This window comes from Sander lucioperca, chromosome 1, assembly GCF_008315115.2.
Source record: "Sander lucioperca isolate FBNREF2018 chromosome 1, SLUC_FBN_1.2, whole genome shotgun sequence".
Classification (NCBI taxonomy): domain Eukaryota; kingdom Metazoa; phylum Chordata; class Actinopteri; order Perciformes; family Percidae; genus Sander; species Sander lucioperca.
The window spans coordinates 23,670,292-23,698,205 of NC_050173.1; the positions used below are offsets into that span (position 1 = coordinate 23,670,292).

General features: G+C 38.8%; 1 protein-coding gene across 10 annotated transcripts in view; it reads right to left on the reverse strand.

The window, feature by feature from the left end:
- gria2b (glutamate receptor, ionotropic, AMPA 2b) overlaps positions 1-27,914 on the reverse strand; it is a 58,747-nt gene that overhangs the window by 8,147 nt on the left and 22,686 nt on the right. For all 10 annotated transcript variants that reach the window (XR_004105687.2, XR_004897281.1, XR_004897270.1 and 7 more), the window contains exons 3-11: positions 19,430-19,669; positions 7,952-8,148; positions 5,122-5,175; positions 4,851-5,009; positions 3,211-3,378; positions 2,017-2,121; positions 1,725-1,832; positions 1,040-1,246; positions 580-947 (exon numbers count right to left, since the gene is read on the reverse strand). Coding sequence is in view for 5 of the 10 variants with exons in the window: in XM_031303733.2 (XP_031159593.1) it covers positions 580-947; positions 1,040-1,246; positions 1,725-1,832; positions 2,017-2,121; positions 3,211-3,378; positions 4,851-5,009; positions 5,122-5,175; positions 7,952-8,148; positions 19,430-19,669 (1,606 nt within the window). In the remaining 5 variants the exon portion in view is untranslated. The remainder of the gene's footprint in view (positions 1-579; positions 948-1,039; positions 1,247-1,724; positions 1,833-2,016; positions 2,122-3,210; positions 3,379-4,850; positions 5,010-5,121; positions 5,176-7,951; positions 8,149-19,429; positions 19,670-27,914) is intronic.

Genomic DNA, 27,914 nt, shown 5'->3' on the forward strand with positions numbered 1-27,914 from the left:
AGCCCCATCGAGCGAGCGTGGCTCTGCAAAATACTCTTGGGAAGGAACTTTTTTAGGTGGAAAATTTGCACCCGGCAAAATAAAACGCCACATACAATATTAAATGAAGTTAACTATTCATACAATACAGAGCTATTTAAATTAGCTGGATACATGGTTTAACATAATTTGCTCTAACCAGTGTATCGCTGTGTGTATTTTGTCCATAGCAAATCCCCACCAACCGGTCCCAAAACATCCCAATTAGAGAGTAACTGCCATAAATATATTCTTTGTAAATCTTTACAATCATTCCCCAAAAGAACCAAGCAGGCGTGCCTTATAACACAAACCAAATTTTCCCTAAAACTTGCCATTTTCAGCCTGTAACACTGCACAGAGGTTCCGGTTAATGTTGCTTGATGCGTTTAAAGTTTAAAGTTAACTCAAAGAAAGTGAAAAGTGAGGGACATCCAGCGTAACTTCCTGCGGCACCGCAAAGCCCACTTACATTCCAAGTTATAAATGTATAAAGTCACCAGTTACTTCTGGTTGATTAAACTGAGAACAAATCGGCAGTCGTTGATTTGTCTGACCTACCTAGGTGATATGTCACAGCCTTGGCGCATGAACGCTCCGAGGGAGAACCACAGGCTGTTGAATATGCCAAACTCGTTAGTCGACTCATTGGTCTGGATCTGCCCATCCTCATACTCTTCAGTGTGCCACTCATACGGGCTGAAGCGGCTGACGAGGAACAGCACCACGCTGACACCGATATAGGCAAAAACAATACACATCCAGATCTCGTAGGCCAGCGGGTCCAAGAAAGAAAAGACTCCTGGTTTGGATTTCTGAGGCTTCTTTATCATGATAGAGATTCCCAGAGACATGAAGGGTTTGGAGAAGTCAATCACCTCTTCTCGTACCAGGGTGATGGTCAGAGGAGCCACTGCAATGTCTGCTTTCTATCAAACATAAGGACAAAATAGAATACCGGATAAAGTGGCATGTGGTGTTAATTTAGGACATTAGTTACATCTTATTTAAGACAACTCACCCCATAAACTAACTCTCCAACCATCCCGTTCCAGATTTTGGTCTCTGCATCTCTGGCGCCATATTTCCCATCCGACACTATTTTCAGTTGATATTTGAAGCCGCAGTGCTTCGCTATCTCCGCAGCTAGATCTACACAGTAACCCTCGTAGCGCTCATTGTCTACAAAAAGGTCAGCGTTCTTTTTCAGCATTACATATGGAGCTTCCTGAAGGACAGAGACAAAAACACCGCTCAGCACAAGAGGATTGAATTACAACATTAAAAGCAGCTTCAATAACAAGATATTTCACATTAGGCTGACAGGTCATTATTGATACAAGAGGGCACTAGTCTAAAACAAAGGACATACTTGTAGCAAGAAATTAGAGGCCTGGTGTTATTCTGGTTGTCAATGTGAAGACAAGATTGACACAGAAGTGACGTGCTACAACAGAAAAAAACTATCCTCTCCTTAATGGACAACATGAAATTAAAAATATCTTAATCATATAGGCACATTTAGTCTAAATAAAATACAGTTCTATTTAATTTAATAAAATTATATTGAGGTTATCCTTGGCATTGAAAATGTGGCACCATACGTTGGTTTAGGAGCTGTTTCCCCAGCTACTTAACACCAGAAGGGTGACACTGAAAAGACAATTGAAGCAGTTTATACTGCAATCATATATTATAATATTTACCAAGATGGTGGTGACAATAACTGTTTTGTTTTCCATTCCTGTTGTGTCATTTGCAAAGACATCAGATTTAGTGACAGCCATTCTGTCAACTTCATTCCAGTATCCAATCTGTTGGGAGAAAAAACAGTAATATTCATGAAACGTGTATGGTTAATCTTGAGTGCTACAGTAAGATTGTGGCTTCACATAATCTGATCCTCAAATTCAAACCATCCACAAGATTAAAAAAAACTATTAAATTAAATATGTATTTAACTTCATTTCTAAAGAAGGGGACCATCCAGATGCTTACCTTTACAGGGCCATTAGTCTTTAATTCCATTATGTTCACTGAGTAGTTGACTCTCTTGCCATGTTGATCAAACTGGATGTTTCCTGTCAGGCCTTCCACACGCACCTTAGAGATAGAAAACTGAACCGTTACAACATGGCATCTTCACTACTACTGCTTATTCACATTGAAACAGCGTTTTGATGTGTTGTGTATAATTTATTATACTGCATTCTGATTGAAATAGGTAGTTGGATGTGAGTTAATGTGGACGGAGACACGTAAGCCTTGGAGAAGTCTCTGAACCTATTGGCTATAAGGCACAGTGGAGATGGGTGTTGTGTTATTCTCTTCTCTTCTACAAAGTTAGTGCCATGATTCTAAATGACTATAAATGCTGTTTCATGTCGAACATAAAGAAACTAGTGCTGTCCAGATTGGTGATGAGATCGCAGCGTGTGTTGAGACACTTGAAAAAATATTGTCCATCTTTTTTCTTATTGGCAGCCAAATTAAATAACAAAAGGGCCCATGCAGGAAGGACCAGAAGGAGGATTGACTGTATCCTGTGGAGTTTTCTTGTAAACACAGTTATGTTTAAATGCAGTGTTTCTAACCAAAACACATTGGGTGTATCTTTGAGGCCTGACAAAAATGTTAAATTAAAACATGTGCATAAAGCATGGGCTTCTCGTCTGACATGTTTTACACAGACAAAGTAGCACTGATGTGTTTTATCTGGGTGTTTTGTTTAGGGCTGCTATGGCTGCAGGCACCAGACTTTTGCCATAGCAAGCTCTCTTGCACCTCAGGGACCTGTACCTGCATCCAGAGGGCAGAATGGTGAAATGGCGGTTGAGTGGGTATGTGTTGTCCTGTGCTATGGTGGTTGCAATGCATGTGATGGCCTTGAAATTGAGCTCTGAGAGCTACATCCTTAAAAACACTTTGACTTCATTTTGGCTGTCAAGCTTCATGTCTCAGCAGGAGTTAAGCTAATGTTGTCTTGATTCAAAGCTCAGAGGACAGTCTGTGGGTAGACCTTTGTTTCTCTGTAAGTATATCTGTATGCGTCCACACAAATGGTGAAAACATCAGTCTTTAGTCAATCTCTGTGAAGCACTTTCTGTGGGTGTTTTGTGCATTTTCAAAGGGAGATCTGCTGTTACCACGGCAACAAGTCTTCACCAACAAAAGGATGTGTGTATATGTTACCTGTTTCAGTGCTCGCTCGATCTCAACTCCCTGAGCCCAGGGAACAGCAGGATTGGCCAGGCAGTCACCATTGTTGGCCCTCCTGGTGAATTCAATTTGCTGTTTGTGCAGGTAGCGAAAGGCCTCCGTCATCACCTGCACGGCGTCGTAGGTCAATGCTGATGTGTACTAGAGAAAGACAATGGGAAAAGATGTTGGGAACGGGGTTGTCAGAGAGGTAGGAATCCCTCAGCCTTACCTTAACTACTAACCATAATGTTAACTCTCTCCCAACCCTGATATAGCTTATATTAATGTGCAATAGACTTTAATTATTGTTCAAGAACTGTTAAAACTCATCAATCGGCCATTCCGTTGCACTGGATGACATGTTCTTTCATTACATAATGTACATGGGCACTGCAGTTCATTTTGAGTTGAACCAATGTGTTCTGCCACCATAAATACTAACAAGAGCTACAAATCCACAGCTGAAAATAATCCATTACACAAACACTAAATTGTACTCCTGATTGAGTACCAAGATGCTAAAATTGTTTACAATAGCACAACTCTATAGGGGTCAAGGACATAGTTTGTTTTTGTCACTTGTTATTGGTGGACAGATTTCCTAACAACTTTACTTCCATTTCAGCAAAAAGAGCAAATCTGTGGGTTCTCAATTAGCAGGAATGCGATGCTTTGCTTCATTGCAGATTACTTTGTGACTTGTCTCAACAGCATCTGTGCATCTAAATATTATTCTGCGATGCTTTAATGCAAACTGCAAAGGAAGTGTCAGGTCTGTGCCTGAAACCATGGGTCTTGAACACAGCCTTGCCTCATCAACTTTTTAGGGAAGAATAATTCGTTGACAAATGAGACTAAGGTTGAGCCATAAATTCAACTATCGCACAAATGGGGATGACCAACATAAGCTTAAAAAAAGTATCCTCCTCTGAAGTTCTAAACACACGCACACACCACACCATCTGCTCATTATGCTCACTGGTATTTAAGCATCTTGTCCTAATTAGAGTGCATATTATATGTTTGGTGGTCTTTTTTTTATTGTTTCTGCTGTATCTATGGTCTGTGCTGTTCTGAGCTGCAAATGTCAGAGTGATTTTTCACCCAGACTTGAACCACTTAGAGCAACCTGACTGTGTGGCAATAAAACAGATCTTGAACTTTGACAATTGTGCTGACAGAAGGTGGGAGAATATTTTTGGCCATGGCACATATTTCAAATGTGAGTAGTTCACACAGACAAAGAGTGGGAGGTGAATTTAGTTCTGAGAAAGCTAATACTATTAGTTACATCAAATGCTAGTATAGGCAGTAAATAGAATAAATCACTGTGATGATTCAATATTATAACATCCTGTTTTTATTTACATTGCATGCATATGAAATTATATAATTGTATTAAACATGCTAGCACTTAGCTAATGGGGCAATGTATGTGCTGTTGTGTAACAGTGCACGATAATCTTTATTTAGAGATGTGTTTAATAATGCACAGTGTGTATGTGGCTATAAAGTTGGGCGATGATGGAGACAGCATAATTTACTTACATTAAAGCAAATGAGCCACAGTTAAGTGCTTACAAAGACATCTTCAACCAACAAATCCGCCCCGCAAATATGCTTAAACTCACCCTTATTTTACTGTCGGCACCAGGATACTCCTTTTCTTCTAGGGCCTCCCATCTCTGGTCAAACTTGGACACCAAAGGATCTTCAAAATCAACAATCTGAAAGCCTGACACATTTGCACCGCCATACTGGATTTTCGATAGATCCCCATCAATGAAACCCTGGAAACAAAAATTGAGACCCAGATGTTTATTTGCTCTTTATACAAGGCATTTTAGACACATATAAAGTGAAAACACAATCCTTACAAACGTGGAAGTTGTGTAAACTTACCAGATTGGCTATAATGTAGTGGTAGCCTTTAACATGTCTGCCAATTGTGATGACCTGCAGGGTTATGAGACACACAAATTATAAGCTCCCACTGGAATAAAGAAATAAGTCTTGGGCAAACAAAATAGCATAATAAAAGTATCTGAAAGAATACCCAACTTTCTCTTTCGTAATACAGTTTTAAAATGACTCACCATGTGATTGCTCGCTATTTCAAAGCTTTTTCAGTCATCTCTATTATTTTGGAAAACTTTCATTGTAAATCCTTAAAGAGTTTGACAACCAGAGATAAGACAATCATACATGTAATAATAGTTATATCCAAACTACACAAATCTACCATTATATTTAGACATTATAATTTGTCACTCACAGCCCTAACATAGCTGACAGTCCTGGCCATTATCATGGAATGAAAAAAACTGTGGCGTTCACAGTCATAAATACTGCCACACAGAGATATACACTTCCACATACACTTCCCTTATCGTTAGAGCAGAAAAGCAGAAAATAACTCAGCTATGTACCATTTCTGTATCTCACATAAATAAGACACCTGAAACTAATCCTGCTGCTTGACTGGAACCTCCGTTTGTCAGGGCCGTTACTTGAAGCATATTTGAATAATAACGTCTAGTTTCTCCTGCTGTACGTAAATGTCTTTGACACAAAGCAAGAAATTTCCACCTGAACGGATTCTGTTTTTCCTAGATAAACAGGAACCGAGGCTGCAGGCATTGATTTCATTCAGCTTTCGGTTAAACAGATGTTGGCATGCTTTAAATGCTAATCAATAAGCCTCTCTCCTGGGTAACAGGTGGAGTAAATATAGCCTGTTTATGTGCATCTGTTTTGCCTTTAATTGCAGTTGTTTACAGCCTAAATGAACAATTAGTGTAATTGTTATGGAGTCTTTCTACATCTGCTTGGCTGCTGGGTCCATGTGACAATGTTGTTTTTCTAAGTGCTGTATCAAATGCAGATATTTTGGCTGAATATCACAATAATTAAAGGACAATAGGATTGTTAGCAAGTACTGCATTTCCTTGTTGTTGAAAAAATACTGCAGATAATTTGCTAGTGTTATTTAGTGACCAGATACGAAAAAAGAGTGTACCAATGCAATGCACTAATTGTGTAAAATCAAGCTTTATTTTTCTGTAGTACTGCATGTACTATAGTTAGTAAAAGTCTTGTTTTGGTTTGTCTATTGGCTTGACTGAGTTGTGATGGACCTAGTATACTTGGTCTGGTACAATATGACTGGTAGCTTATGGTGGCTAATGTTAGCTAATATTATCAAACTTCAGGTAGATATTGCTGTGTAATTAATGAGTCAGTTCGCTGATGCCCAATATTGGTGTTCAAATGCAACACTGAAAACACAAATGAAACAATTATAACGAAAACTAAAAGGAAGCAACAAAACCCACATCATACTTAGCCTACATAGTAATATCTTTAAAATATCTTAGTGGATTTAGCACATTGGTGAAATTTCAGATCGAAGAAACGCTTCAGCAAAAGAGAAACCAATATCACCAGAATATATTCAGGCACTGTTCAGTAGATTATAGCAGCAGCAAGATAATCTCACATTGCCAGACCTTCCTCCGCAGCACTGCGAAGGAAGGTCTGGCTTGTCCACAGTCTGAAATGGGAGAAAAGCGTGCTCTGGTTTATTGGCATTTCTTTAAACCAATCACAATCGCCTTTGGCGGCGCTAAGCGCAGGACGCGATGACGATGTCTCTGTAAAATAGCCTCGGGAAGGAACTTGTTTTGGTGGAACATGTGCACTTTCAAAAGTTATTTTTGTCATGCAACAGAAAACTCAGATTCTGTCTCGATTTAACCTGCCGAGATCTGAGGAGCAGTTAACCATTGTCTTCATAAATCGACCAAAGTTTAAAATGCCAACACAAAGAAAGCGGAAGGTGACGGACATCTGGCCAAAAATTAGGGACATCCGGCGGAATTTCTGATGGCACCTTAACAATCCTGGAAATGAAACGTCATCGAAATAGACTGGCAGCTAACAGCAACTAACAGAAGCCTGTGTTGTCAGCAGTGTACATCTATGGAACCAAAACCATATCTTAAAAAAAAGTAGCGCATGTCATATTGTGTAGCAAACAGGGGCACGTTGTTAGATGCTGAGATGATCAAAAGAAGATGGAGTAAGCCAACAGGCAGCATGCAAACTATTATTCCCTCCATTGTCTCCCTCCATGTCTCTGAGAGTAAAGAGAAGATCATAAGAAAAGAAGATAGTATCTTCCTTGTGTTTCTGTCAAACCTGAGGCCTGCCTCAGCGAGTGTTAACCGCAATCTTAAATTTCAACACCAAATCCAGAAGCCACATAAATGTTGAATGAAAAGTTAGAAGAAGGGCAACCCACGGCAGTCAGACTCCTGAGAGAAAACGCTGTAAGTGCATTATTTGTTCCAACAGCTGAAAACATGGCAGCAGCATCCCATGTTCCTTTACCTGAATCCCAGTACACCTAACTTTAAAAGTCTGGTGTCAGCAGTGAAACACAAAACTGTTTCACTTACTGCCACATCAAAGAAAGACAACACAACAACACATCCCCTGTGCTAAAACTGTTGATTTGGACAACAAGTCTGTCCAAATCATGTCAAGATAACACTAGTGCAGGTTCTCAAAGTATTCCTGCATTTATTTAAGTTTTGCTCTCATGGTTCACCAGGTTAAAATATTTAAATATGTTACAGAGTGTTTTTTTGTTGTGGTACAGCGGTGTATAGATTTTAGTGGCTTAAAATGAGCAGAATGATAAAAAAAACAACAACCCTCTACACTCTACCTGCTCCATGATGTCTTTCACTTTGTCCTGTTCACAGTCAAGGATCACCCTCCTTTCTTTCTTGTTCTCCAAATCTTGGAACAGAGAGCGGTAGGCCTCATCCTTCTTCTCGTCTTTCAGGTTTCCCACATTGATGGCTGTCACTTGCCACTTCCTCTCTGCTGCTGTGTCCAAAACAACCTGCAGTGTCGTAAGCCCTGAGGACGGAAAGAAAGTAAAATTAAAACATTATTCATGCTCTCTGTCTGACTAATTCATCCATGCCATTATTTCTACTGAGTATAAATTGCACATCTTTTTACACCGGTTTTATAATATTTTTCTATATGTTTTTTTATGCCACCCATACTAGCGGTATTTTATCTATTTATTGTAGAGTTGTGGATTTGTGCTCTGCATCCCTATGCAACATGTCACTTTAAACTTGACATCTGTCACTCCAGCCTCCTGGACTGTCATCCAGGTATGTGGTGAGCGGTGTGCCCTCTTTTTTTTATCTGCCTGTGATCCCATGTGGGATACCATATGTGTATATATTAGCTCTATGTTTTTGTTGTATCTTGTTGATGTCCTGTCATGAGCACACTGAGACAAATTCCTAGCAACTTGCACCGAGTTGTATGGCAATAAAGTATTGAATCTTGAATCTTCTGGAGAACTGTTGAGGTTTTCAGAGATGTCCTGCTGACAAATGGGACCACAAACATTGTATCACATTGGAAATGTAGGAATAAAGAATACATTATACATTTTGTTTTTGCACAGTTTGTCTCTTTGTTGCACTTTCAGCTCAAGTTATGCATTTAATTCTGGTTTTCCTGAAACCAGCTTTCTGATTTTGGTTGTATATGATTTTCTGTGGGCTTATTGTAAGGTCACAGCCATGTATCAGACGAGACTTATTCAAAACCATAATTAAATCTTTCACTTCAGACTATGACTGTCTGCTTTTTCAACCCCTGTGGAGGTTTTACAGAGATGCAATGCCTTATGTAAAGAGCTCATCAAGATGAGTCACAGGGCTTCTGATGTGAACCTGACCAAGATGTGGGAGGAAAGTGTGTCTAACAACACGCTTGACTGCATCAATACCAATAGTTTTATATTGCTGATTTATGTTTAAACACATTGTTCTTTTCAATCTTTTAAACAATTTAGTCTAGACACAAACAATCTCTACTTAATGTCCATTTAAAATAACTATGTAACTTTTAAATGTTTCTGAAACTGTGTAATATTTTATCTGATGATCATAAATGACCTGTAACAGCAAACGACACACTATATTTATTTAGTTTTTTTTAATTTATTTTTTTTATGTCTTTGCCCGGGTCCGATTTTCGGCAGCTAGACAGCGCTACAGTCACACATTCTGACTGGTCACAGATTTTGGCATAATACCGGAAAAGCCTGTGTTAGTGTATCCAGACAGGGAAAAGGTTAGCAAGAGATCTCTTTATATATGCCTAATTGTTTTAAAATTTAATTTAATTTTAGAAGTTATCTGTTGTGGTTATGGCTGATTCTGGGGCAGGGCCATCACAGAAAAAAATTTAATTAAATGAAGAACAACTAAAAGCTAAAAGGGAAAGTGATAGACAGTGGATAAAAAACCTGAGTCAATATCGTTCTGGATTTTAACAGATGAAGACAATTATGGGATTGTAAATGATTCAAAATTGGCCCTCAGGTATGTAATATGTCTATTTTATTCATAAAATAACTTTACAACGCGCAATGTGGTTGCACGTCAGTAGCCTAGATGAAATGACGTCCCCCGTCCATTTAGCGTCCGGATTTGATTTATTTTCAGTCAATGTTTATGTTGGCCTTCTATTTTCTTCTCCCTTGTCCCCCTGTACTTGTGTAAAGCGTCTTTGGGTTTCATGAAATACGCTATATAAATCTAAGTTATTATTATTACGTTTGTACAACAAACTCTTAATGCTTTGGCTCGTGACACAGTGACAGTGATACCTGGTTTAGCTTACGATACATCCAAAGTAGGCTAAGTTACTGTATGCAACACTTGAAATGCAACTATGCATCTGTAACATATTCTCTTATTGTAAATGAATGATTTTCTGACTGAGCAAAACATTCATTGCAACTATATGACCTCCCGGTAAAGCTAACTCAGTAATACAGCACCGTAAATAAAAGACCTTTACGAAGGCAGGTGTGGTAAAAACACTAGCTCTTTTGTCCAAAGCGGCCGCTAGAATTAACACAAACTGAAAGTTACATGTAGCCACTTTAAGCTTTTCACCGTATCACACAGCCTTTATTAGATGAAGTTTGCTCAGTTGTCATGGAGCTGTAGCTCCATCACTGTAGCTCCAACACTTTTCGTTCTTCTGAGGACTTTTACTTTTTAAAAAGTCAATAATGAACTGTCAAGCTCAATGTTTAAGTCAATATGGAGAAAAAAGTCCTAAAAGTGCTCAGAATAATCGAAAGTTTGAACATCTACTGTTCCATGACAGCTGAGGAAACTTCCAGAACAAGTGAGCACATAAACCTTGAGGCTTCCTCCATCCCGCCATCATCCCTCACTGGCTTCCCACCAGTGAAAATGGTCTAAATGCGTTTAGTTGAAGCACTCAGCCTGGCTTACCTCGGTTTGTTGTAGAAGTGGGTGAGTGTTAATAAAACAATCTTTACATCAATACTATCCTATGTGCTTGCCAGTTTCATTCTTTACCCCAAAACCAATCAAAACTAAGTGATACAGTAGAGAACAGACAGAGGCTGCCATATGTGAGTAAGTCAATTAAACGTAGCACCTTTCCATCAATCTGTGTGCAGTCTTTTAGAGGCGAAGACCACAGTCTCCATTTGAACTTATATTCCTATCACACTCTCTATCTAGTTTCCCAGCTGAATCTCTGCAGATATTGATCCCTGGTCTGCAGAGGGCAGTTTGAAAGCGGTTTGTTAAAATGGTTGAGTGTTTCATTCCACGGATGCTACAGTGGGGTGAATTACAGATGTAATCAATTTAATGTGAGCAGTGATTTTATGATGGTGGGGAGGAAAATGGAGGCTTGCAGTTTTATCTGAATTAACTATACATCACAATTACAGTAAGGTCATTATGCTGTGGTTACATTTGACTGTTTCATCAATGCTTATTACATGAGATAAAATTTAGAGTGATTTACAGAGAAGATAAAGCAAGGACAAAAGCAAAATGTTAGCCTAAAGGTTAATTCTGCAATAATGGTGGTTCAGGTTAAATGATAATTCTACATGATGTGTGTCTTTGAACTGTATGTGAGAGCAGGTCTGTCCTTGAATCATGCATGTCAGTGTAAAATGTGGCTCTATCTGTTTGAACATGATTGTAAATGTCTTATTATACTGGGTGATTTTTATATTTTCTCACATTTCAAATGGTATATGTATTATTTTTTGAAAAAGCTCTGATGTAGCTGCCTCATCACTGTTCAAATACATTTGTATTATTTGATCTGTTACAAAGTAGGAGTTTCTCCTACTTCGAGCAAGAGAGTAATGTTTACTGTAATGTTGAAAAAGTGCTGAGTTTAATTAATATGTATCAAAATACAAATGAACATATATATATATATATATATATCATTGTGCAATTTCAAACAAAAAATAAGTTAAAATAATAAAATGCATAACTTCATGTCATTGTGGTCACAGCCTTTGTGTTATGCATTATTTTTTTTGATAACCACCTCAATCATACGCTTCGTTAACTGTTTAATCAGTGTTCTGTATTAGGCCATAAGGTAACCGTAGCAAGACAACAAGCAATCTATAAGAAATGTATGAAGATTTGAACATAGTTTGTCATTTTACCTGTGGTAAGAGGCCTTCAGTGTTAGGCACATTACTTGAAAAGTGTTTCAATCTCTTTTTTTCCGTGTTAACCACTGAAAAAGTAATTACTTTATTAATTACTCATTGGCAAAATTAATTAGATGCATTGTTTCTTACATTACTTCCATTACTCAGTCCATCTCTATCAAATGCGCCTTCCAAAACTCCAAAGCCTTCACACCCACACGTTGCATCTATTGTATTAAACATTATGTAAAAATATACTAGGCATTGTGGTTTAACAAGGCAAGGCAAGGCAAGGCAAGGCAGCTTTATTTGTATAGCACATTTCAGCAACAGGGCAATTCAAAGTGCTTTACATGAAAACAGATTAAAAAATTTAAAACAGATAAAATACAAGAATAAAAGTTACAGTGCAGTATAAGAAATGAAACATTGAAGAGCAATTAAAACAGTTAAATATATATAAGCAGATAAAATAGGAATTTCTCTTTATATGCTTATATAGATTGTCATACAGTGTCAACAATGCAACTTCAGTATAAGAAATGAAGTTATTTAAAGAAAGGCAACATCAAATAGATAGGTTTTCAGCCTTGATTTAAAAGAACTGAGAGTTGCAGCAGACCTGCAGTTTTCTGGGAGTTTGTTCCAGATATGTGGAGCATAAAAACTAAACGCTGCTTCCCCCTGTTTAGTTCTGACTCTGGGGACAACAAGCAGACCTGTCCCAGACGACCTGAGAGGTCTGGGTGGTTCATAGTGTACTAGCAGATCAGAAATGTATTTTGGCCCTAAACTGTTTAGTGATTTATAAACCAGCAAAAGTATTTTGAAATCAATTCTTTGAGGCACTGGAAGCCAGTGTAGAGACTTCAGTACTGGAGTGATGTGATCTACTTTCTTGGTCTTAGTGAGGACTCGAGCAGCAGCGTTCTGAATCAGCTGCAGCTGTCTGATTGATTTTTTAGGGAGACCTGTAAAGACTCCGTTACAGTAGTCTAGTCTACTGAAGATAAAAGCATGGACAAGTTTTTCCAAGTCTTGCTGAGACATAAGTCCTTTAACCCTTGATATATTTTTAAGGTGGTAATAGGCTGACTTTGTAATTGTCTTAATGTGGCTGTTAAAATTCAGGTCTGAGTCCATGACTACACCAAGATTTCTGGCTTTGTCTGTTGTTGTTAACATTATCGTTTGAAGCTGAGTGCTGACTTTTAATCGTTCCTCTTTTGCTCCAAAAACAACAACCTCAGTTTTTTCTTCATTTAATTTAAGAAAGTTCTGGCACATCCAGTCGTTAATTTGTTCAATGCACTTAGTCAGTTGTTGTATTGGACTATAGTCCACTGGTGATAAGGTTATATAAATTTGTGTGTCATCCGCATAACTATGGTAACTTATTTTGTTGTTTTCCATAATTTGAGCCAGTGGAAGCATGTAGATGTTAAACAGGAGAGGCCCCAGAACTGAGCCTTGGGGAACTCCGCATGTCATATTTGTATGCTCAGATGTATAATTCCCTATAGACACAAAGTAGTCCCTATTCTTTAAATAAGATTCAAACCACTTAAGTACTGAGCCAGAAATGCCAACCCAGTTTTCCAATCGGTCTAGTAATATGTCATGGTTGACCGTATCAAATGCAGCACTGAGATCAAGTAATACCAAGACTGAAATTTTGCCACTATCTGTGTTTAAGTGGATGTCATTAAAGACTTTAACAAGAGCTGTCTCAGTGCTGTGGTGTGGTCGAAAACCCGACTGGAAGGCATCAAAACTGTTGTTTAGTGACAAGAAAAGGTTCAGTTGTTGAGAAACCGTTTTTTCAATGATTTTACTTAAAAATGGAAGGTTTGATATCGGCCTATAGTTGCTCATTAGTGACGTGTCTAGATTGTTCTTTTTTAAGAGTGGCTTAATGACTGCAGTTTTCAGGGCCTGTGGAAAGATACCTGAGAGAAGAGACGTGTTTACAATCTGTAGAAGATCTGTAGCCAAACAATTTGCAACATTTTTGAAAAGGCCCGTTGGTAGAACAAGCAGCCAGGAAACAATTTTGAGGAATTCACTCACCATCATGAGCTAACATTAACTGCACAGGCCTCCAGAAGTCCTTTACACAGTTCAGGGTTTACACACAAACAGCCTCTATCTCTGAACTTAACCCTGGTAATTCCTGAAAGCACTGGCTAGCTAGACAGGTAAGAACACACATAGCATGTAAATAAGACAATTGTGTAGTTATCAAAAGGTGCAATCCTCCTCTCTTGGATCACCATTTCCCACGACCTGCTGCCCCTGCGCCAAGCTAACACATCTCAGACGACTCAGAAGTGTCTGCATGTGCACACAGAAACAAACCTTAACTCTGGGTAAGATTGCAAATAAGCCAACCCCTACAATGTTAAGGGGCTAAATGTGACTGAAACAAGAAGTAATGCATTACTGCCCATGGTTTAAATGGGAATAGACTGGAGTTAGTTTGGCTCAACGGATTAACATTGCTGGGATAAAGCCTGACATCCGGGGCGTATCTCATGTGCCGGATGTCATTACCCTGTTCGCTATCTCTGTTATCGGGGCCTAGCACCAACCAGGACGGTTGTGATTTATCTAAAGAAATACAAACAAGCCAGAGCGTTTTATCCCCTATCCCAGACTAGATAGGCGGTGTAGCCAAACCATACTTCATTGCTGACACAGCGCTTTGGAGAGAGGTCTGGCAATGTGAGACTAGACTGGAGTGGACTGAATTATATAATACAACAGTTTAAATTAGTGTCTTCAGTGAGTTAATTATATCTACAACATCATCAAAAGGTCAGTTTACCACTGCTTACACACTTCTAATGGCTTTCTTTCTTCAATCTGCTGCACATCAGTCTACTCCAGATATTATATATATATATGTTATATGTTATATTTGTACCTGCTCTAAATCAAGAACTCAAGAAGATACTTGGCTCCACTCATTTCCTCTGCAGTTCACAGACTGCTTTATGATGCATATTCTATATTATGTCATCCATTCAAACAGGCATGTTCCAAACAATGCACTGGAGAGTAAAGATGATATGTGACCTCACATTTACCACTAAATTGCCCTGGATTTAAAAGGTCAGGTGAGAATTAGGAGACATGAACTGTTGTGCAAAATAGCATTCTGTTATTCAGAAATTTGATAAAACATAGAGGTAATCACAACTGTAATGTTGTAGTAACAGTAAACCATAACTTTTCTCAGTGAGAAGATGATCTGTTCTCTTCGGGTGATCGCACATGAAGCCTTGACTGTGAAAGCTTAACTTCATGCGCATTGATCAACAACATCTCAATGAGTTTATGTATGTGACCGCATGAGAATATGCATAGTATGATGCAAAACTATTCAAATGAGGCAAGAAGATGTTCATAAATAATGCATAGAGGAAAGCAATTCAATACATATAATTACAACTCCATATTAGCTATAATCTCTTAGCTTCGAGCTATTGTTTCCTCACTCATCCACCGTGGTATAGGTCCAACATCCTTCCCCAGGTATACATGTCAACGTACTGCATAATATCAAATGAAGCACCACCTAAATCAATTGGTAAGTAGTTATATGCTCTGTTTGAAAGATATAACAGCAGACTTTTGTGACTGCAGGCAGTGCTGCAATAAGAGAAAACATCTGCACATGGTAATTTCCTTAGGAAGAAGAAAAAGGGCATTCATCCTGTCATGGATGGCCATGACTTTTTGAATTCTCTGAATTTATTAAATAATATGATGACAGGTCCACAGGTCATAAATGTCACAACATATACAGTGTCAACAAAAGTAAGAAAAATGAAGAAAAAAAAAGCTATTGGGCTTTTCAAATTGAATGATGTGTGATAAATGTTAGCCCAATATTCACTCTTCTTTTAGCTCTGTTTTACTTTCCACTACCTCCGAGGGAAATATCCACCTTTTTAGCTGCTACATGTTCAACTGCGTTCACCAGCTAGGGCCGAGCACCAAGCTCTTAGCTGGACAGCAATAACTTAAGCCATAACCACAGCAAAACAAAATGGCTATAGGCACAGCAAACAGTGTGGCCACCCACAAGCTTGGCTTTCCTTAAAAAGCTCTGTATAGAGCTGAGGATAACTTCAGCATTAGATGAGTTAACTACTAGGGATAGGCAACCACAACACTTACCTAAAGTTAGGGAAAGATCAAGGCTATGATTAAAAGACAACGTTTTAAATTGTAAGTCTGTAAGGGGTCTCCAGCTCACTACTTAAAAGGCACACTACTTCCTTCATAGGCATTAAACATTGACATTGGATGTAAATCTAACACAATTCCTAAGGTTACTGGGCTGCTTTTATAGGAATGGTGACCCAGGTTGTAAAATAAAAACTATTTCCTTTTCTTTCTTTCCCTTGTTTATTCATTTCCTATTAATCCAAGAGGCAGTACTATAATATTAAATATTTAGTAAGAAAATGCATTTATAAAAGTCTGGCTGAGAACATGTCTGCATTAGTGCCTATCCGCCCACATAGACATTCATTATCTAAACTGACTTACTGACAACAGCTGACAATGGTAGCGCTGGTTCATAGTCTTAATGTGCTAATAGAATTCATAACCAGTGGCAACTCTATTGCATTGTCTCCCGCTCAGTCACTTACAATCTCTCTCTCTTTCTTTCTCTCTCTCTGTCTCTCTCCACAATCCAGTTGCCATGGGAATGAGTGGATCACACTGACCTAATTAGACAGCCATGCCATGATGAAATATGCACAACAGGCCCTTATACTGTAGCCATCGCTGACGTACAGTATAGAGGTAGGTCAGAGCTAGCATTAGCATGAGGACAATCTAAAACAGCAGGTTGGAACCTGTCCTCTGATTTAGGAGAGGGGCATTATTTGGTTCTGTTGTCAGAACAAGGCTGACTGGAAAGAATAGCAATGGATTCTGGCAGAAGAGCATGTGGAAAGAGATGAGAGGGAGGGTACAGCATAACAGAGATACTATAGTTAGATCCAGCATGTACATGTCAGGCAAAAAGGTGCAGTGGGAGACTTTAAGTGATGTGAAACAGTAAGTTAGAGATAATAAAGAACATCAAATGCACTAAATCCCTCCTAAGCCACTGGCACTATACTGTATTGAACCCAAACACTAGTGCATAGAAATTAGTGATCCCACGTCCTATTACTTTAAGCCACTCAGTGTATTAGTTAAATGTTGTGGTAAGCCATCTTTGGGCATTCGTGAAGTGTCATTCAACACCTTCAAAGTGTTTTTTGGAAGTGATTCCAAAAGTCCTCCTTTTAGTGTGCAGAAAATAAAAAAATAATTACTACATTATCTTCTATAATGACAAGTAAAAACGTGTAACCTGAAAGCAGAACAACCCTATCAGACAGAAAAAGGAACTCTTGATAGTGTTATTCCACTGACACTAGATACTATTGATGTCTTAATTCCCTTCTTTTATTGCAGTAACAGTACTAAAATAGAATGGAACTCTATCTGTAGAAGAGATGTCTTTTTCATTGTGGGATGAGTAACATGCAAAAAGCAAAGAGAGATAACGCACAAGCAGCAGTCATCTGTTTCCGTTATTGTTTTTACACTTCACACATGGCTTTCCATGTTGTGTGATATTTAGACACTAGATGTGAGTGGAACAAATGCTAACATTTTAAGACTGATATAGCATGATTCAGATGGTGAAGAAAATTGTCTGCTAAATTAAAATTTCCAGACTTATATCAGTGTGGAATTGAAAAAAAATCACTGATGAAAGATATCGAAGAATAGATGGAATAGACAGTCCTTCCAGAAAAATGCGGAGTTTTTTTGTGATTGTTGCAGGCAAAAATCCTTGATTATGCAGCACGTTTTCTTAAAAAATGCGATGGAATATGCGGGATATTTATGCAATTTTATGCGATGAAATTGCAAAAATTGCGGGAACTTGCAAAAAACTGCGGTTTCATCATGGCTTCATCACGAGGTTGGCAGGTTTTCGATGGTCGCGTAATTACGTCACTTCATAACGTTCCCATGGCAACAGGGGAAAATGGCTGCTCTTCTGTGAAGTAAACACAACATTTTTCAACTTTCTGCTAAGATATATGTGACTTTTTTGCAACGAAAATGCGGGGAATATGAAATCATACAAGCCCCGCATATTTTGCGCGGCAATCGGCAACTTATGCGGTGAAAGTGCGGCGTATTTGAAAAAATGCGGCCCCTGCATAAATATGCGGACTTTGGCTGATTATGCATTGAATTATGCAATCGCATAATCTTGTTTTTCTGGAGGGACTGAATAGATTTGAATATGAAGTAAATCTGGATATTACATTTTCAGGGTGGACAATTTTTTTCATCTTGCACACAATCAGTCCATGGTCTTATCCAGGATCGCTATTACAGGTGCACAGGCTGGGCATAGAGACACTCTTCTGACGGCAACATTTATGATTTTGCTTTACTTAAATATGCAGACTGATAAATAATGATAAGATATCAATCAATCAATAATCATCAATTTAAATCTATGAGACATCTGGGTGTGAGTGTGTGTGTGTGTGTGTGTGTGTGTGTGTGTGTGTGTGTGTGTGTGTGTGTGTGTGTGTGTGTGTGTGTGCGTGTGTGTGTGTGTGTGTGTGCGTGTGTGTGTGTGTGTGTGTGTGTGTGTGTGTGTGTGTGTCTATCTTTAGTGTGAGAGTATCTGTCTCCTCACTAAAAAGAGCCATTTGCCCAGAGGCCAACAGTACAAGACTGGTAGCTCCCAGGTGTGATTGTGAGTTTACTGTGTGAATGTGAAGCAGTTCAAAGCTGAAAAAGAACTTAAACTCAGTGCTCAACAAACCATACATAGAATAGACAACAACAAATTGTTCAATATCAGAGTACGTGTTCTGATCTCATAACTTTTGTGGGAGTTTTTAAGATTCTCCTCTGACACTACTGCATAATATTCATCAACTAACTGTCTGCATAATTACATACAGAAAGTACATGTATCTTCTGTCTACCACTATAATGGCCAGCTGTGAAGCCGGATGCAACTTTCTATTACTCAGTGTTCATATCAGCAAACACATAATGCAAACAAATCACACCTCTATGTGGGATGAGTGTGGAAGTCCACAACTGCAGGGCAAATCACCTCCACTGTATTTCAAAGATGACTCTGACTGCCTCCCCTCCCCTCGATATTTCGGAAAATAGACTCTCACAAACATGAGGTGCTATAGTTGATTGTATGTGACAAGCTATTTGGCAGGCACAAAAATGCCTTTTACCTGTATTTACCGATGCTGCGTTACATGTATACAGTGTGTTTCAGGTGTTAGTGCTTTGACTGGTGCCCGTTTTGTAAAGAGACAGATTCACATTGTTTAAGCAAAGGGCAATGGACGATGTCATGTTAAAATGAAAAACATTTCATTTTCAATCAAGCTCTAAATATGCTTGCTCTAAATATGTAGCTATAGCCCCATATGTATTCCATTAGACTCTGCCTCCCAGTCCATCTTCCAATGGAAACACATCAAAACAGGAAAACAGGTAATTCCATTACGCCAACAATGGTGGCAACTTTTGGGTAAACAGATCTGGAAAGATGCTATCAAAAGAGAAATAATGAGGTCCATGACTTACCTCGATCACTGTCGTACAGGTAGGCAAACTTGTCCCACTTGTAGTACTCGATAAGGCTGAGGAGGGGCCCCTTGATATCAGGTCTCATCTGGATGATAAACTGCTGATTCCCATCCAGAGGGAAGCTGGGCGTAATGAAGGAGACATGGAGCGTCCCACAAAATGACGTGATGGTGTTGACAGACTTTTTGTCGTAGAATCCGAAAATGGCGTACACTCCTCTTGAGAACTGTGAACAGACTGAAGCAGAGGAAAGAGGTTTGTTAAGGTGTGTTGCATGATGTTTAGCACACATACTCTAAATCTTGATGTCTAGTGGGTAAAGTGTCTCTCTGTAGTTTTTCTTTCATGCCAGGAATTATCTAGTCAGAACGAGAATTTTCCTTTTTGAAACAAACTCTTCCGACATTTATTTGCGATGCTTTCACAGCTCTCTCCCATAACTCAGAAGAATGTATACATCCAAGACCTTTACTACAATCCTTTAGTGCACATTAGGGCCTCACACAACTGTTAATGGTCGCCTCTTTATGTTTCTCTTTCAGCTGATTAATGGATAGCTTTCCATAAGCTCTGCCAGGGGAGTGCTTGTATTTAACAGTAAAAGATCCACTGTACGCCAGTCACTTTGTGAAACTTTCATGAATTGTCCTATGTCTTTTTGATAGTGTGAATAAGCAATGTTGAGTATGTCATGCATTCACCATAACTGCACATTAATTATTAATATGGGATAGCCATCTGTGTTGATATGCTGTAATGGCGCTGTCTTCTGTTTGATTTTTGCTCAGGCAGAAAACCATTCCAAGCTCCTCCTATAAGAATATGTGGCAGGGCAGATATGCTAACAGTGCACAGCTTCACCATCACCTATTAGCAGTATACTGTATGTGTCCAAGGTAGATTTTATACCATTCTTTATGCATCTTCTTCAGAGGCCATTAGATCTAAATGATCATCTTTGTTAGGATCCATTTAGGGTATGCAACCAGCATTTATGATGACTGTGTGTTTGCACCAGATTATTTGTATTACGTCCTCATCTTGTTGACTCTGCAATATCACCTTTGTTCAATAATTCATGATCCATGCTCGGGTACATACGGCACAGTACCTTTTCCAGCCTCAAACATTCATTATGCACCGACCAGAAAATGGCACTCTGCACTGAAGATAAACATGAATACTGAATGTCTAAGTAATCCTGAGGTTGCAGGCTGTTCCCCTAACATTGTACCAGGGTCAGCAGGTTGGCATGTTGCTTGTAAATGTGTATTGATCAAATGTAAGTTAATCAGGCTTATTGAACTGGACATATGTGTTCTCCAATGCAATTAATCAAATGAGTCATTTCCTTTTCCACAATACTGTATAACTGGGATGACTTGCTGACGAAGGGTACTGGAGTCCATACATCATCTATTAGCTATAGTAGCTTGGTGTAAGTACTGTAGGCATGCTGCCACTTCTGCACTGACTGTGGCAGCTATCATTGATGAACTGAAACATGCTGGGTAAGAGGAAAGAGTGACTGCTGTGGTCTTAGCAACATGGGAATGAAGGAATGTTACTAACATACATACAGTACATGTTATGTTAAGAGGGAAAGTTTTGGAAAGGTTTATTGAATGCTTTGCATTAATGTTTCACACATACACAGAGAGTAGTTTTTACTAGGGCTGTCCTCGACTAAAGAAATTCTTAGTCGACTAACACTTATATGATTTTGTCGATTAATCGATTAGTTGATGTAATCGACAGAGCTGTGCTCTTTGAAAGGTGGTTAAGACTAGAAAAGCACAATATAAATGTAGTTAATGAACCATCTGTAAAACTGAGTTTCTCCACAATTAATCCTGCAAAAGTACCACTTTAAATATTGTGCTTACCAGAAATGTGCTCATAAGTTTCTTGGAAATGAGTAATTAAGCATGAATAACCATAAAAAATGACTCATCAACTAAAGAAATCTTAGTCGACTAAGACCAAAACGACCAATTAGTCGACTAATCGACTAAGAGGTGGCAGCCCTAGTTTTTACAGCCACTTTATTGTACTGTTAAGCACTGAGCAGCTTCATTAGTGAAGTTTGGGTCGAAATTAACAGCAGCTCATTAAAAATTGTCCCTGGCGACTGAATCAAGGTGCCTGCAATTTTGGGGCTTTATCTATTCTCAAACTTTGTCCCTGCTGAGCAAGACAGACTCACTTGGACCATAAAGATCTTAAATCTAACTGAAAACCAATTCCTTCTGTCTCCACTAGACAAGCATCTGTGTCAGAATGAAATTGTCAAATGAATTATGTTTTGCTGGTTATACGTAATTTGCAGCCACACTAATTGTACCATCCTGTGAGCCAAAATGTTTAAAAGTAAGTTGATTACTTTAGTCAAGTACACCAAGCGATACTTTGTGAGGCTGTGAGTGTTACTTCAAAATCAGATTTTCTACTTAGACTCTGGTATTCAAAGCATTGCTTTGCAAAACATGCAGAGCTCATCAAGAATGGCCCAAAATAAACGGAGGCAAGGCCAGCTTTAATCCACCGCCGGTATCTATATGCTGCCAAAATCTTTACCGATCCATCGACTCAAGCAATTAAATATTCATCATAGTCATCCGAGACAAACCGTTAATGGCAGTCCGAACACCTCCATCAATCTGTGGCACCGTTCCTAATCTTTGTAGCAGATGATAGTGGCCAGTGATGTGGTCACAGAGAAATCAGACCTCACTAATCTAATTTCACTTTTGTCTAACTGGGAGCTAATAGAACCCAAAGTGTGTCGTCCGTCTAACTGTTGCAATCTAATTGGAAAATGATTACGTACAATCCAGTGAAGGCGATGAAACATTCCTCAGATGAGAGGTTACATTTTAAACAAGTCATGGCACTCTGTTCATGGGTAACAGCTGACTGAACTGAGAACAATGAAAATGTTTCCTTTTAATTTGGTTTCAGGTATTACATTTTTATCATTTTAGGACAGATTTGTCTGAAAATGTACTGAGAAATGTGGAGTGAAGTGAAGAGTGATAGTAAAGACGGGAATATTAGTATGGTGCTTTGTCAAGACAAAGCTGTTGGACAATGTAAAAACTCTGTGCCCAGTTCTCACCAAGTAAATATCATTTATGCATATCCTTTGTTTCACAGTGGACTCACCATGCTACTTTATTGTCCAGTATTACATCCCATTTATTACTTCAGATTATCTACTGTAGCAGATGAAATAGACGTTCATGTAAATTCATGTCATACAGCATTTTGCGTTCAAACTTGTATGCCTGGCTTACATCTGTTCCTCGAAGAAAATGAAACATCCAATCTCATCATGGCATCACAGGACAGCATGATTCTAGCAACCCTTATTTCCACCCCCTGAAGCTAACAGAGCTGTAGAGTTTTCTTCTGTCCCTGTGTCACATCCGTTCATTTTCATGTTTCTCAGGCTTTCTTTGCTGGCACTCTCTCTTGCTGGTGAGCTTGCTGAGTTTGCCCGGAATTAAAACTCTTTGAGCTCATGCTTAGAGACTGGATATCCCCATGACTGTGCATCAGCTTATGCCAGAGTGAACAGTTTGACAACATGTTACTTTATTACCAAGTATGGTAATTCACATCCAGAAGCCATGCAATACCCATTTCTCCATGCAGCGGCTGTTCAGAGAGGATTTTGCTGGCTCTGGAACGTGACAGCAAAAGAATGAAGAGCAAGAGGTTTTTAATGGGCGAGACATCTATGTGTGCCTCTTAAATGGGGAATTTAGAAATTTTAAATTAGGGAAGAAAAACCAGCCACAAACGGTAACATTTAGAAACAGTGAGGATTGAGGAACAAGCCATTAAGCCTCAGTCACATCTGACCGCTTTTCAGTGAAACCAGGGAGTATTTAGCCTCAGAAATCCTCCTCCAAACACAGAAAAAATAAGCCTTGCTGGGTAAATCTTTTTTTTCTGGTGTTGATGAGGTCACCCTAATTAGTCACCATGAGCAAAATGTTAAAACAAATTGTATCATTGCTTACTGCTGGGTTTGAAAGCTGTGGTATAGACCCAGTTTTCTCTCTCTATCATTCTGTTCAAAAAGATAAACTGTAAGAAAATACAGTTCTTACTTAATCTAGGAATGTTTAAGTAAAATAAACACACTGTTGACCTGGGGACGTGTGTAATCCTGACATTGTAGTTACAGACAACAGTGCATAGCGCATAATACACTGCATGTACAATACTGCATGTATGTCTGGTTTCTCTGTGTTTGGTTGTTGGTGTGTTAACTGGTTGGTCTAAAAATTCCTTCTGAAAGGTTTTTAATCCTTTTAATAATAGGGATAATGTGAAACATAAGATGTATTCCTAAGACATAGCTGTAGAACAAGAGCAGGGCAGACAACCATTCCTGTATGTCTCTGAGTAATTGAGCTGCATTTAAAATGTCATTGAAAATGTTATTTAGTAAAAGAACAAGTACATCAGGAGAACACCACACTCTTCAGGGAGAAGCCTTGGTTTCCTCTCTGCTTTCAGACCACCATGCTTGGTACAACAGCTTCGAACACACCACATGCTATACAAATTTGGGATCCTTCAATGGTGGTTTCCTGAACTTTGTGCTGCATAGCAAGTCAAGACGTACCTTTAAAAATCAAGGTTTTGAAAGTTTGAACGACAACACAGGACTTTTACCCAGGAGACCAGGGTTCTCGTTCCGTTCTTGTCCTGTGTGACACCCAATCACGATCTTTTCCTAACCCTAACTAAGTGGCATTACCATGCACGTTGGAAAATGACACCAAGCGTCAAATGTGACACCAAGGAGTCCTGACCAAGCGACAGTATTTTGATGAGTTGGGACTGAGAATTTATTGATAGTTGGTGCCTGAACCGATACTTAAAAAAAAAAAAAAAAGATGAGCACTAAACGACAATCTGCAACATTAAAGAACGACGTGTTTATTGCTAAGGCCATATGGTCAAAATTAAATGATTTAATAATAATGTTATAACAGTAACTTATAACAATAACTTATTTCACCAGTAAATTGCTGTTAAACGACTAAAACACCAGATGGGAAAAGGGTATTTTACAAAAACTCTGAATGCACCACGAGGCTTAGGCTACCAATTTCAAATGAACGCACCATCTGTGTTGTTTTTCCGACAACGGCAGCTGCAGACTGTTACGTCCTGGGGTTGGAATCCTCAACAGTGAAATACAATCACACTTTGTCAACGTTTAACATTAGCTGTCAGCATTTTAACCGTGTTTAATCCAGCTACTAGCTAACGGTAGGCTAACGTCTACTGCCAAGTGTAGTGTTAACAAGCGTCACGTGCAGCGATGCTTCTGTTGCCTGCAATGGCCATTTCGGAGCATCAGAGAGAAGGGCAGGCATTTCAGTGGCACCGAAATGAGGGACCGAAATCCGCGTTGCTATTCAGGCCGGTAGATACCGGTAGGCACTGGTGCCATATTAGCACCGGGTTTCCGTACCCAACCCTAGTGTGGGGTGGCTGTGACTCAGAGGTAGAGTTGTCGCCCCTCAACAACATATGCGATTCAATCCCAGGCTCCTCCGGCCACATGTCAAAGTATCTCTGAGCAAGACACAGAACCCCAAGTTGGTTAAATGCAGTAATTGAATTTCACTACATGGTACTGTCAATTGTATGTGAATATTCAAGAATAGTTTCATATAGGCTCTCGTTGGACACTCGAGGGTCATTAGAAGGTCCTAATCATCTCATTATCACCAGCATGTTAAATTTGTCGCAGCAGTGACTGTGGCACTGTGTTTCACCTTCCAAGGAGAAGGTGCACCCTGTAAAATATATTTAGCTGTCCCAATTAGCTGACCTCATTTCCACCCCCATGGCACTGAAGGCATCTCTCCCACTCCACCAATGTTTACATTACTGCTCTGTCACTGATCAAAGATTACACTTGATAAATTAACTGCTAATAAAACATCGGAATTCAGCTGACATCTAATATGCCTTGCATCAGTGGGGCATTTTATTACAAATAATTTATTTGGTCATTTAGCAAACATTTTTATTTCTGTGTTTGCTAATTCAAGTAGTTTGATGCTCTCAAATGAGACCCCAAAACCTACAGATGTGTACACCAAGGTTTGATCACAATGAAAATGCTTATAAAGCCATTATTACATTAATATGTTCTGTATGTTTAAATGTGATGGGTATTGTACCATATTTAGGCTTTAAGACATTTACAGTGTGCTTCAGTTGTCATACTGAAAAACTATTTAGACCTAGTGACTTTAGGTTATAGGAAACTTTGGCATTAGTCCGTTTAATTAAGAATTAGTAAAATAACTGGATATATGAAAGACGTGAGCACAAAAATGTTTAATTGAAGCCTTTACAGTAGGTTTTCATGCAGCTCTAATGATTAGCGAGGGCATTCATTGAATCAGCAGTGGACACTACTATCTGATAATTAATGGAAGACCAACAGAGGCCCAATGCATCAGCAAAAGGATGACTCAGTTTAACACTCACATACATAGAGACCACTGTGGTGATGATCATCAGCAGTCCAGTCACAGCTAACAGAACTGACTGTTAGATATATCACCCTCTCCAACACTTCTGTTCTCACCACAGCCTCTGGGCTTTGGGACTTTTATGTAAAACTGATCTGTCACCAGTTTGCAAGGCGGCTTAAAGCCACCACCCCTTTCATCACAGCAACATGAGCACATTTGTCACTGATATAGTTGCTGCACGGCTGGATTTTGTATATCTCCAAAATAACTGGACAAACTAGGTGTTATGTCACTGCCCTCTTAAACAACCCATATGACTGGTGCAAAAACAACTGGTGATGGATTTCTAAACTGCCACTGGGTGTTTTAGGTATGATTTAGGCAACTAAAACTGCGTGATTAAGGTTAGGAACAAATAACTTTCAGCATTCAATAAAACAATATGTCGACTGTTGGTGAGAAACAGGATGAGAACCACAGTCCTCAGTGCCAAAATCACATGCTTTCTACACCCAACCAACATTTCCAGCCTTCTTCCACAGACTTTTTGCAGTGTAACATTGTTACACTTCTGCCTGTTGATACTAAATGGAAACATACATTTTTGAAGAACGTGTTTGTTTGGTGAGCATATTGTTGTGGGCAAGGTCTTTGTCTATGAGTGTAGACCAACATTAGAATATAATAATAATATTATAAAGACAACCTTGTCTCATAAAAATCATTTTCATGTACAACAAATTGTCATCAGCAAACAGTTTTAAAGGAAACAAAAGGCTGATTACTTTTCTATATTGAACATAACATGCTCAGTGTCAACATGTCTCATTTGTTAATCCTGCAATTTGCTCCTGGTAAGTAAATCAGCATTATATTTTAATGGTTATGTTAAGCCAACTCATACATGGATAAAGAAAAGGTTTGATATTTTTGGAAATACACACTTTTGCCCAGTGTTAGATAACAAGATTTATACCACTCTCATGTCTGTATGCTAAGCATGTAGCTGCAGCCAGCAGCTGGATAGTTTAGCATAAATACATGAAGCAGCTACCTTGGATCTGCCCAATAGTAAAAAAAACAAAAAAAAAAAAAAAATATCTGTCTACCAGCACTACTAACTACTTGTTCACTCGTCATCAAAACTGTTGTGGGTTGTAAATCTATATCTGAATTGATAGACTTTCCAAATAAAAAAAAAATTAAAATGATGTTTGCTACTTAATTAATAACAGCAGACACCTTTCAAGCATTTAAAAATATTTCATGTTTTGAACCGCCTGGGTGAACCCTTTTCAGAGTCCTCCTGTCTGTCTTACAGTGAAGCAAGGACAACTCAAAGATGCTTTTGAAACCCAAATCATTCCTGTCTACCTCTTGTAATGTCAGACTGGATGACTCTTTCTTTATTAAGTATTTGCTCCCTTATCATTCCACCTCATGCAGAGATGTTTCTGACTCTTTCTGACACAAGAACAATTTTGACTTTCATCGTCTATTCTCGTCTCAATTAATACACTGTTTAGCCCTCAGCTGAATTCCTATTCACACAATTCCCAAAGGATTTTTTTAGGTTAAAGGATTATGAAAGATCGTATATGCGTCACCAGGCTGGGACCTGCAACACTTAAGGTAAGCAAAATATGTATCAATAACCATAATCATTTTATGGAGCGTAGGCAAGGTTTTATAACTTCTAAGAGCTTTGTCTGCAGCCAATAACAACATGATCTGGTTTTGTTCACTCTGTAGACTGTTGCCAGGGTAACATATTTCAGCCATGTTTCCTCTCTGCAGAAAATATTCACCTTGGCACATTATTTTATGTAGTGTTGAGGCTTTAAATGTCATTTTCCGAAAGCAACTGACAAAATCAGCCAGATGGGTTAGATTCCTGCTCCACAGCACCACTTCTTTCAAGACATTTATCAAAATTACCATTAATAAAACATGTAAAACGGTTAAAT